The sequence below is a fragment of the Ascaphus truei genome, chromosome 3 (assembly GCF_040206685.1).
Source record: "Ascaphus truei isolate aAscTru1 chromosome 3, aAscTru1.hap1, whole genome shotgun sequence".
NCBI lineage: Eukaryota > Metazoa > Chordata > Amphibia > Anura > Ascaphidae > Ascaphus > Ascaphus truei.
In genome coordinates, this window is record NC_134485.1 from 19,484,200 (window position 1) to 19,497,490 (window position 13,291).

The 13,291-nt window shown below is 45.4% G+C and overlaps 1 protein-coding gene across 1 annotated transcript in view; it reads right to left on the reverse strand.

Moving 5' to 3' along the window:
- The window catches only part of BACE2 (beta-secretase 2), a 101,137-nt gene that overhangs the window by 32,062 nt on the left and 55,784 nt on the right, over nt 1-13,291 (reverse strand). Inside the window, 3 exon segments of the mRNA XM_075593708.1 lie at nt 2,172-2,306; nt 6,075-6,197; nt 12,322-12,538. Coding sequence (XP_075449823.1) covers nt 2,172-2,306; nt 6,075-6,197; nt 12,322-12,538 — 475 coding nt within the window.

The following is a 13,291-nucleotide window of genomic DNA, read 5'->3' on the forward strand; positions in this document are numbered from 1 at the left end:
AGGTGGGGTTGTGTGGAGAGAGAGAGGTGGGGTTGTGTGGAGAGAGAGAGGTGGGGTTGTGTGGAGAGAGAGAGAGGTGGGATTGTGTGGAGAGAGAGGTGGGGTTGTGTGGCGAGAGAGAGAGGTGGGGTTGCGTGGAGAGAGAGAGGTGGGGTTGCGTGGAGAGAGAGAGAGGAGGGGTTGCGTGGAGAGAGAGGTTGCGTGGAGAGAGAAAAATGCACACCAAATGCAAGCAGATATCTTATATTGCTGTTTATTAGCCCTAACCATATGATGTAATTCCAGTAATGCAAATTTCAGACAAACAGCCTTTCGTTTGTATAATGTATTGATTAAGTACCTGTTCCAAATTGTAAGTTACTGTATCAAGTAAGTTCCGAGACTCCTGGACACAGAGGGGGGCAATGGAAAAAATATAGTTCGGTGATAGGAGCGGAGATAAAAACAGAGGCTGTGACGGAATAGACCGGGCTCCCTTAATAAAAGAAGGCTAAAGCCCAGTCTGCTGTCGCCTTGCCATGCCAGGTCCCTTCATTTTAGAGCAGAATATCAGGAAAAGCTATATTGCTAGGTTACAACTGTATGATCTACTGATACTCCGTGTGGTTCCTCTATTGTGTGTACAAGGCAGCTTAGACCATTTGCTGCATGACCCCTGTTGAGATCAGCTCCTTAACTTCCAGCCAGAGCATCACTGTCTGTGACCCTTTCGGTGCTGGATTCCCGCTTATTTTCACGTTTCAGTTAGGCGTGGGCTAGTCCCGTGATTGGCGGAACATTAAAACATTTCTGATTGGTGCAAAAGTCCCACAGGGAATGATGGGTAAGGAAAGCTTGAAAGCCCTACCCTGTTTTCCCCCACATCAGATTCACTGGGGAAAGACACAGCTGCTGTGATCTCTCTTTGGAACATGTTGGTCTGTGCAGTTACCCCACTACCCTGTGCCACCCCAAAGACTTTATTCCTGTACCCCCGGGTGGAACTGAACCACTTGTAAGCTTCAAAGAAAAAAAAATCTTTATTTCTTCAGTTATCAGCTGTATGTTATATTTTGTGTACTGTAACCTCTTGATTAAAACTAGTTTGATCGCTCTATTGTGGTGACTGAGTTTTAGCCCACATGGTTTAGTGTAACTTGTGACCTACTGTGACTTTTCTCAGACGCTAAACCCCTAGTGCGTTCAGCTAGGGTTGTTACTATATGTGCCTTGTGATTCAGTAACCTGCTCGCTGGGAGTTCTGGAATTCTCTAGGTTAAGTGGAAATTCCAGTATCCCAGAGACCACCAGGGTAATAGGGGTTGGGATCATTGTGATCTGAGTACAAGGATAGTGTATCCGTGTTGTGTGTTCTGGGAACCCTAGGACCCATTGAATTCATAGAAGTCCCCTTGTCCTTAGAACCCACACGGGTATCAGAGTAAGGTTGTGTAATCTGGGTCAGTGAACCCAGGAGTGGGTGGGCAGCATCCCAGGCATAAGAGAATTGCTCTTGGGGTGGGGTCCTTATGGGTTCTGTGGGGTAACTACCCTCCTAGGAAAGTCAGGTTAGGATTCCCAGGGTGTACTTTGGGTCAGCGTTCCCAGGATTGGGTGGGGGGTGTCCCGGGTATAGGAGCGTGGCTCTTGTGGTGCTGTGGGGTGATGCTACCATCCTAGCAAAGTAAAGCTAGGAATAGTAGTGGATGTTTTTGGGCACCTTTTTGACCTAGCCTGAGAGGGGATACCTCACGGTCAGTAGAACCGAGGCACGTTCCCAGCGGGATGAATCTGGATAGACTCAGTATAACGGTGACCCGCTGTTTAGCATACCGACGGTCTGACACTGAGGCATGTTCAGACCTCTCTGTGACCGACGTCCGTTACAGAGACTAATACAATTTTGGGAATATTACCACGTGAAACCTTCAGGAAATGTAGAAACTGGACAATTTTCCATCAATGTATAAAATAACTGGGTAACAAAAAGGTTGTAGGGCAGAGTGGGAGACAGACACCTGTGAATTATATGGATATAGATGTTTTGTTTGCCAATTGTTCTACGCTCCCCGAGAGTCTGTATGATGTTTTCAGATAATGGGACATAAACACAATGGTAAATATATTACATATATGTAGCATTAATGTACAAGAAGCGGCAATGCATAGGGGAAAGGAACATGTCTACATACCTCTGTGCAATCCAGGTTTAGATTCTGGCCACCAACTTCAAACTTAAGAACTTCAACCTGGTAGTACCACTCCTCTGTAACGGGGGTATACCAGATATCTCCTTTATACAAACTTGTCTCCATGCCACCCATGACCTAAAAAAAGGAAACAGGCTCAGTTTATGTATGCACAATCCTGTCATGCGGATCTATCATTCAAGTGGGCCCTGTCACGAGAGACCAGGACTCTTAAAACCTTTAACCGGGGTCATTCACTTGGCAAAATAAGGTAGTGGAATAAAATGAGGTTTATTCGGGTAAACCCGCGTACACACAATGAATATACAAAATACAGACGAAATACACACTTACTGGGGTCCTAGGGGGGGGGGGGGGAGACTAGGCTCAAAATAGGTGCAGGGCGCCTGCTTCGGAAGGCTTACCCTGACCGGGAAATCCCTCCCGGCGTCCTGGTCCTCTTTTCGGCTAGAAACCCTAGCCGAAAATTGCTATATTCTAAAATGAGAATTTGGACCTCACATCTGACTTACAGTAGTCTCTGCAGGGCAGGCTTTCTTAGCTTCAGAAACAAAGCCGGTTGCTCTGCTATTCGTAACAGAGCAACATTGAAAAGCCTGCCCGATTCATCGACAAGCCACAAGATCGTCTGGTTCTCTGACTCGGCCAACTCCTTACATACCCTCCGCTGTTTAATGTTCAGCATGGAAGTAGGAGGAGTGACCAATCGCGTGGTAATTCCTTCCCAATCGCCAATAGAAATGGGGGCTCGTCTCTTGGCTGACATCAGAGGAGGAGGCATTCCAAGCCGACTCGAAAAACCAGATGGGCGGGAAATATGAATTAGCCAATGAGAAATGCGTCTACGGGCGCCATCTTCCCCCAGCTAACTCATTGCCACCCACTGGGCAGGCTCTGCCAGGTCTGGCAGACTCAAAAGGTGTCCCCACATGGTGCCCTTTGTTCTCCAGACCTGGCAATTCGCCCTACCTCGCCCACCAAATGGTTTTGTCACCTTTGGACATCCTCCCTCCTTGGAACATCCCGGCACCTATGTGGATGCTTGGGCTGACTGCATAGACATTTATAGAAAATGCACCAAGCACAATAAAATATGTTTTAATACAGAATATGACTTGGGGAGACCCATACCTGTGAGGGAAATGGGACTGGGATATCTGGGCTCGAAAACCAGGTGTCTGGGGTACACTGGGTAGCCCCGGTGTAATTCAACCCGCGTACCGGCAAATCATGCCTGCTCGCCAAGGAGAATTAGGGGACTACCGGTAACTTTGGCCCCCGAACTCCTGCAAACAAAATAACTACATTTCCACCCAAATATCTCACCTAAAACTTATACTCCTGAAGTGTCATGTATCTGGGGCAAGGGGAACATATAAAGTGGAAAAGCAGGGTACACTTTAACTTTTACAGGTTACAATACATGGCTAACACACATTCCCAGCTAGCTCAAACTCCTACACCCACCCCCACATCATGAATATATATTTATGTCTAAAGAGAGTGCTACTGGGTGTGGCAAATGTATACAACAAGTCACAGGGGTGCCCAATGCTACATCCAATTGACAAAACATATATGGTAATAAGTATATTATTATTAAAGTATTTAAACTTTATACTTATTACCATATATGTTTTGACAATTGGATGTAGCATTGGTCTCCCCTGTCTTTTGTTGTATACAATACATAGCCACTGGCTTATGGTGCTACTTACAGTAGCTGCCAGGGACCCACGGTGTTCAGGGGTAACCAGTCGGACTTAACCTTTATTATGCAGACCGGCTACCTCCTACCATCACAGGCACATTTCAAAGAGAACCGTTATAAGGGTCTGAATTATACAGGCGTTAGACAAGAGGTGGATGTCTGTCTGGATCTTCCAGCAACTTTATCTGCAGATTCCTATTAATGGACAGCTTTTGGTGAACTAAGCTACACTCATGTTCTACACTTGTAGCCCTGCACAATTTAAGCTCTGTTTGTGTAAGGGGTCCTGTTGCCAATGTGTGGTATGGGGTATACAGTGGCCGACCTGGCTGCATGCCTCCAGCTCCCCGGTATGGAGTGGGCGAGGGGGAGAAGGCCCGGTGCCGGGAAGCAGGCATTTGGGTCGAGGGGTATCTCTAACCTCTGTTCTCATTCAGAGGATTGAGACTGTCCATTGCCGTCATCGGTACCCCATGCAAAGGGTACTGCGGCCTAGGGTCCTGACATCAATCCCCCTCCAGGGGGGAACCGGCATCCAGATATCAGCTGCGAGAAAACTAGGAGCCCGCTCTGAAGATTATGTTTAGAAATGCTAGGTCAGTCGTCCACTGTGCCCCGTTGGTGCTATTGTCTTGGGCCAACCACATCTAGTATTCATCACAGACACCTGGCTAACTTATGGGATTGACAATCCTTTGTGTGACCTAGTCCCTGATGAGTACTCTGTGTTGCATGTTCCTAGGGCCAGTAAGGAGAAAGGTGAGTAGCCGTAATATTTTAATCCAATCCTATCTGTGCATCCCACCCTGGGCCCAGGGTCAGGTCTTTTGAATAGATGACCATTTGCTGTGCCATGCATGACAATCAAGCTTTGTAATTCACCCTGGTTTATAGACCGCCTGGACACAGGGGTGATTATATGTCTCATCTGGTGGTCTCATATGTGGTTACTCCCATATTACTGGAGTTCCCTCACTCTATGGTGCTGGGGGACGTCAACATGTGAGCTGATGACCCAGACAATGCTGAGGCTAGGGATCATTTGCTTACTATGGGATTCATGGCATTTAGGTAGTTTGTGCATGGCCCGACCCATGAGCACGGTCATACACTTGATTTGATCTTCGCACAGGGGTTAACAGTTTTCCTCCACCGTATAGACAAATCAGAGTGAACGAGGCTCAGATTGGAGGCACCCCACCTTTAATGGAGTGGGGGGTCTGAGGCAGTTCGAGTACAGCCTAGGAGGCTTCTTGAACCCATTAGGGTTACCCTTATTTATCCTCTCTCTCTTTGGACAACGTCATCCTTCACTTGAATGAGATTGAAATCTTATCGAGCAAGAAAGCGTTAATGCATTTCAAATTGCGGCTACAGACTGGTAAATGAATTTATACAGATGTTATGACTGACAGCAGTTGGGTTACCAGTTTTTCCATCCATTTTTATACTTTCTTCTTTTTAATGCAATTTGAATTTTGGTAGAGCTAACTAATTCAATGCTTCATATTGCCCTATATTGCAATGTGCTATATGCCCCCTAACATAGGAAGTTGAAATATTTTTTTAAAAATGCCTTTAAGATGAAAGTTGGGCCCAACACAATGTTTTTCTCTTCATTGAAACTTCTGCTTTTTTTTTTAATTTGGAATCAACCTTTGAAACATACGGATGGATAAATGCATTAAAACAAACATTGGGGTGGGGGGGACGTACTCATGACCGATTAGAAAATCTTAAGGAGGGAGGAGCCAGAGAACAAACACAAGTATACATAGCTTGGGAAAATACATGGGTTATATGGCCCATTCTCTGCTGTTATATTTTTACGGACTCTTCCCATAGGTGCCGTTCACCACATTTGTTATTTTTTTTTTTTAATAGAGATCTATTCACTATAATATACAATACGTTTTCCGTGAGTACCTCTAGTCTCTTCCTGGCCTAATGCTTTTATCACAACAACAGAGTCCAAAAATAGAACTTAAAATGGCTGCTCAGATGCTCCCACTTTGTGCAATCATCGAATGTCAATGAGCCTGATGAAGGAGGCTCAACATAAGATAGCTTAACAGATAAGGCTCCTTGAACTAGACCGCCATAAAGACTATCACACTGAGCTCACTTTCAAGATGGGTCGTTTTTATTGATGGGTCGTCCTACATGATACTCACAAGACTGCCTCCGTTGGTCCCACTGGTGGGCAGGCCGGCCCCACACATCTGCATTGAGAAGATGTTGGGAATCTTCTGCTGCTGCACAAGGGAATCAAAGAAAGGGTCCACAGAGCTCGAGGGCTGGGGGGGCAAAAGCAAGCACTTTCATTAGCTTATTTCTAGTGATTAGCAAAAATAAAGAGAGAGTATGATTGTTATATTTGTTTTCTCTTATTTTCAGTGAGATACAGTAGTATACAGTATACACTAACAGATTATATACATATATATGCACCATGCTTTCCTTGGACGTTATATTAATATTGTGTTCATCTTGTAAACCACCATCTGCACTCTCTGTATTTTATGTTTTGGCGTTGTACATTCATATGTCTGTATTTTGAGTCGGCACACCGACCAGCAGCATATATAAATATACATATCCTGGTTACCCATTGGTCCCCCTTACGGCTGCGGAGTCAGGCGTGTCCTTTGGGTGCCAGTAGGGTTGCGGGGGCGCGCGGGTGCCGGTGCAGTGTGTGTGCGCGCTGCCGGTGAGTGCGGGGAGGGGACTAAAGCAGTGCGTGTGTGTTCCCGAGTGGCGAGCGGGTCGCCGGAGCCCCGCGGAGGCTTCAAGTGCAGGGTGCCGCCATCTTTAAGCTTGCGCATGTGCAGAACACCCCTAGGTTGCTACGGCCATTAGAGGGAAGTGCACACATGCGCAGAGTAGGCAGTCAGTGCCGGGAAGGGCTCAAGGGGAACTACAAGCCCCACAATGCACTGGCGCATGTCACATGGATGCAGCTAAGCCAATAGGACCGAGAGGATTCCTTGCTTCCAAGATAGATACTTTTGGCGTATCTGGGGATCACGCCAATCGTCAGAGGGAGCTGGATCAAGTAGGTAATGTCTCAGAGCCAGTGGCTCTGAGACTAGGCCTAGTACATTCCCCCTTAGGCCCCAGCTAGGCCCCGACACACCGTAGCTTGTGGTTACTTCAGGGAAGGCCCCTTAGACAGGGACGCTTTCCCACTTTACTGTCTAGTGTCAGGGACACAGTGAAGACGCCGCACGGCGATTGTGGCCTGTGGTCTAGGACCAGACCACCTCCGTTGCAAGAGACTCTAGTGATATTATCCACGCCGGAATTCACCCCACGCGGAGGCGGACGCCATCACGGATGACAACGTTGGATCAGATGGATCCTCTTCGTTAATCTGCACCACCCGGGTGCTGGAGCTCCCGGGCAGGTACCCAACTAAGTGCACTAACACATCACGGGATAACGCCATCTCCTACGTTTGGGTGGGCCTTAACATTGGAAAAGTGAAGTGAATTCTCTCTGATAGGGACGCACTGAACTGGAACTTCCTCGGACTGGTGTCTGGTAAATCAGCACTTCTGTGCTTTCAATGCACTTTTATCTCGGAAACATTGTGAGAGAGCAACTGTGAAACCGGTTTTAGTTTTAAATATTTTTATTAAAACAATTTTACACTACACACACACTACAGTATGTATATGTTCATTATTACTTGCTTCGGCGAGGTCCCCGATTTGCTGCTGGAGGTCTTCTGGACTTGTGACAAAACTAAAACAAACGCAAATGCAAATCGTAGATTATTCAAATATCCACCGTTGATTTTGATTCCCTTTTCGTCCCAATCTAATGTCTTGAATAAATCTTCAAGTGTTGCAGTGGAAAGCTTTGGTGACATGGTGTCTCCCTTCCGCACGCCCTTGCTGATCCTGGTGACACGGTGTCTCCCTGCCGCACGCCCTTGCTGATCCCTATCTTGCTTGTATCGTCACGTAATCCATTGGTTGATGTGGCATTCTCGTAAATTTTCTTTATAATATTAATGTACGTTTCTACAACACTTTTTCTTAATGCTTTTAGGATCGCTGAGGCGAATGTGGGCCTCCGAATTAATCTCAGCAACACCACAGTGATGTTCAATGAACGTGTCTAGTCTGTAAAGATTTAAATAAATGGAATATAACTAGATGTTGTCGAAGACTATGTCTACCTTGGCCGTCAAATAACAATGGATTGGAACCTTTTGAATAAAATCAATAGGAGAATGAAGATGGGATGGAGGCATTTGGAAGCAACAAGACAATATTTCAAGGGAACCTTCCACTGTGTCTCAAGAAGAACGTTCTCGACCATGCTCACTTATAGATGTGAAACTTGGTCACTAAATGTGACGATAACTCAGAAGCTTCAGACAACGCTGAGAAAGTATGGGGTGATGTATGCTGGGTATTTCCCAAAGATACAGGAAAAAGAATGAATGGGTCTGAAACCAAAACATCTTAAAGTCTACCCCAGAGAGTTTTCAAATGCTGGACAGCATGACCACTGAAGCTCCCGCAGAAATGAGTTCAGCGTTCTTACATCACTGAAGCATAATATCTTACCAATAACGAAAGCAGGATGCATTGTAAATTCTGTCAGATGGTTACCCCTTTAAGAAGTTAAGCTTCTAGTTGCTAATTTGAAAATCTGGTAAATATATTCTAAGTTATGAAAAACACAGGAAGTTACATTCCTGAGTGCCATTACAAATCCAACATGCTATATATGTTGCTATGGGGACAATCCTGTTTATTTACCTTCCTCCCCTCATATTCAGCAACCACATCAAACCCTGGATGGAAGACACTATCTGATAACATGTATTTAAAGCAACTCTCTCTCTCAAAATCAATTATTCTAACACACAACACAGTTGTATTCACCCTTAGTCTCAGAGCCACCAGTACTTATATCACCTGACAACCACAAGATCTTAATTGTGTGCACTTTCTCCAAACAAAAACTCTGCTGTATTTTCTGCACTTGTAAAATCAGAGATCGTTAAACAGGCCCAAGTAGTGGGTCATTAAAATAGATCAATGTGATTGAGTTTGTTAGGCTTGGTCCCCAATGGCTGCTGCAGCGCTCGCTATGGTGGGCGCTGCAGGGACAAGAGCCGCCCGTCAATGGGGCCGGGTTAGCTGCGAGGGGTGGCCGCCGTGCAACGGGTTTCTTCAAGACCCGAAAATTGAGATGGGCACGGGCGACCGAGTGCTAGGCCACGCCCCCGGCGGTTCAGCCAATGAGGGCGCACCTGCCGGGTGACGTCATCGCAGTGCCCCCATCACGCCCTCCGTGTCTTTCCCCCTGCAGACCGGGGAATTTGGCTGCACGCGCCGCCAGCCTCGCAGGCATCAGGCAGCAGGGCCGTAGCCTTAGATTCAGGCAAGTTTAAACTAACTATTGCCTTTGCAGGCCCACCGTGGGGGTTTGCTGCGGCCCAGGACAGTGGCAGAACCATAGCTGAGCCCATAGCCTTAATCATAGTCTTGGCCCTCATCTTGATGTCTTTTTTTTAAATTGTTTTTCATTATAACTGGTGGTCCACGTGGTGCAGCCGCTCAGAATTCTGGGGCGCGACTTTCCATAGTTCAGCAGCTGTCCATCACCACCGAACCGGGAAAACTTGTGCCCCAGAATCCGTAGTGCTACAGGATGCGTGCTATGGTGGACGGAGCATAAGAGCCTGGAAACTTTGGGCACCAGGAGCCACTATCAAATTGCACAAATCCAGCCATAAACTGGGCGATTTGTCCACTGAATGGGGAACAGAGAGTGGGAGAATTGCTGGTGAACCGATGGTGTTGAGTTTGGGAGAGAAAAAAATAGGCCAGAAGGCCGATTTCTTTATTAGTGGAGGGGAAAAGCGGGTTTGGAGGGCTGAACTGTTGACCTGCCAATGGCAGCCATTATAGACAAGGCCTGCTGCAACCCCAAAACTTTGAAGACAAACCAGGTTGGGTCGGCCACGTCCTGTGGCGGGCCTGGAACAGTCCAAGCTGTCCTCCATGCCTGCCCCGATCCAGTGAAAAACGTACGTTTTCCTTTTCTTCGGGTCCGCTGAATACTTGTGTTAGCGAATGATGTCATGACGTTATAATAAACGGAACAAAAACATCAGTCTATCGGGAGATTTGAGGACTGATCATTTAATTACGGAAACACATTTAAGATTGTAAAAAGTTTACATAAATTACTTGAAAACACCTATACCATATTTATTAAGCACAAAGTAAACTTTACACCTTAAAAAATATATATCTATATCAAGTTTAGGCATTTAAAAAATATATGTTAACGCTTCAATGGTAACCAAATGCTTTGAAGATTATGATGTCTAACTCTTTCATGAAAAGTCTGTTTGTACATGTGTGTATATTGTTAATTATAAATTGATTATCCAGGTTTTTTGGTTGTTTTTTTGCAAATTACCTTATTCTCCAATCCCTAGCCAAAAAAATATAAAAGAGAAGGGCAAAAAGGGGCATCAGATACGATTAGGATTGAATAGGACGAATGGGAAAAGTTAATTAAATATGTTACTTTATGGGTGACTGCATTTTTCAAAGGAAACCAATTATACGAATAAGAATGTTTGCACTCATTAGTTTCACTCACTTGACCCTAATCAGATTATCTGCAATTGCAGTACTTTTTGGGGCTTACTCTATGTACACAGAAGCAGCTGGCCGGGTTGTTTTCGGACTAAATTCACCACTTTGGCCGCTTCTGCGGTTCTATAATAAGCCCTTTTGTCACTTAACACAACACACACATAAATCAGACACGGCTTTGTCTTTATGGGAACAACTAAACGAAACAGGATAACATTTTTAAACTCCGGTAAAGAAGATCAGCAATACCAGAAGCACAGAAACACTACAACGACGGCACTACAAGAATAATACGACCACTTCACACGTATGTGACGTCACAAATAAAATAAAAACGTCTGTTTCCTTGGTTTTACTGTAGTAACTTGGAGGCAATCAAAGCCATTTTGCTGTTGGTTTTTTAAATACAGGATTGAAGCAGGGGGTCTCCGGAGCTGAACGCCATTAATTATTAATTCCAGCTCCGGGGACCCCCTGCTTCTGGAGGTTCTTACCTCCATAGTGGGAGCCGGTAGCCACTCCGAGATTCATGTTATGGATGCTTTTCAAAGCTCCTGGTGGTGACATCAAGTGCAGCTTCCTATTAGCCCATGTGACCAGGGCGCTTTAAAACGGCAGGAGAGTCTAGAACGACGCTCATCCAGAAGGCCACGTAATGGCATTCACTACCCGAGACGGGGATACTGACCACAGATAGAGAGGTAGTACCAGGTCCGACAGGGGCCCAAAGGAGATGGCGCACTGTCGACAATACACAGCAGAGAGATCATTTAGGTAGCAGGGCTTAGTCAAGCCTCAGCATAGTCCTATCGGGACAAGATCGGGGGCAGCTACGGAAGAGTATACAGACAGCACACATGGTGAACAGTAATCACCATACACGAAGTGATGTGTACCATGTAACAGAGTTTATTGATGACGATTAATAAAGATGCCGTTTGTTGGAATAAAGTTCCTGGCACCCATCATTGCATTAACAATGCCCAACCTGCACAAATGCAGCACCCTGACAAAGTAATCAACTCTGAGCAAGCCAAGATAAGAGACATTTGATGTAAACTCTTGGAGCCGGGCAGGGAGTGTTAATTATGTATATGTAAGAAGTTACAAATGTTTCAAAATTTGTGGAATGGAAGAATAACCATTTATATGTATTCCAAATATATGGACTCTATAAAGCATCACTCATTAAGCATGAGCACAGGAGTTTTAAAGATAAACCCATAATGTCTATGGCAGGGGTGGTCAACCTTTTATTGAGGCGTGCCAATAATTGGGCACCATTTTCCTATCATACTACCCCACCCTTCCCCTCGCTCAATTCCCCACTCCACTCCTCCTATTACTCAATCCCCTCCCCTTCTCTCACTTAATCACACTTCCCCTCCCCCTCTCTTAATTCCCATTCCCCCCCTTAAGACTTTTACTTTGGGGGTTGAGTGAAGGTCCCACGGCGGAGAGGAGCTGGGACTCCGCAGGCGCATGTGGAAGTTGGGCCCGATTTCCAAGCGGGCCCAACTTCCGGTGCCTGCCGGGGGTGCACCAGCAGGGCAGGTGGGATGTCGTGAGAGGGCACTGCATCTCAGGAGAGCTGGGGCCCGCAGCACACAGAGGCCCTGGTGGCCAAAGGAGAAAAGCGGTGGAACTCCTGCTCTCCAAAATCATCACGTGGGTCATTCCAAATGCCATGGTGGGCTAGGAGGGCCTCCCCTGGTCTATGGCATTGTTATGTATTATCTGTACAAGGGAAATAAGGAATGTTTCAAATTAAAGGATCAACAAGCCTTACCTTGGCCAATGTTTTGTATGCAAGTCCCAGAATCCCTTGCCAGTTGATCTGAGGTACAAAAAAACTCTCAGAATCAAAAATAGAGGCAATGTTCACAACAAATGTGCCATTTACTCCTTTGGGAATTGTAATGACGTCCTTTCCAAGCCGACCATTCCAGCTGCCTTGAGTATACCTGACGGTAACGTCCGTGTCTAGAGACTGGTACGTACTCGACCTGCAGACGAAAAATATACTTTAATATTATAAAAAGTTACTTTAATAATGCCAGTTGATTTTATAATAATTTAACCACACGTTCCTGCTGGTGACGCCTTGTCAGGGTGTTCTGAAATTTAAATTTCCCTCCTAGGACCAAAGTGTACTTATGGTATGTCTAAGGGGTTACATCTGGATGAAATACTTACAGGTGTCATTTTGGTCATCAGTTTTAAAGTTAGGTTGTAAACATGAGCTGAGATTTGGGAGGGCTTCGGTTTCCTCTGGCTTCTGTACCCTGTTCCTCTGGTTTCTATACCCTTTTGTCTGATGTCACTCTGTATGTGACACATATATAGCCCTGCCTCCCCATCTCTGCTTATCTGTACTAGCTCTCAGATAAGTACAGGGTGGAGTAAGGGTAAAGAAAACAATTGACAACAAACACTTCTCCATTCAGAGGCCAAAGCTTTGCTATTTGCATAGTTAGAATTAATACCTGCAATACTCTAAACCCCATTTAATTTCATGACGTGCTATTTACAAATGTCCAGATCTGTAACTTAAAACACATGGAGAGAATAATACACCTATTATTACTTCAATGTTCTTAATTTTATTCTAAGGAAAGCCACTCAAATAAAAATACATAAACATACAAATGTCACAAATAAATACAGTATACGCAATAAACTCAGCAAATAGAAGAATATGAAACGTTTTCCTCCAAGTCCCACTATCAGGTTGCTGCCCTGTAAGGATTAGTGGAATG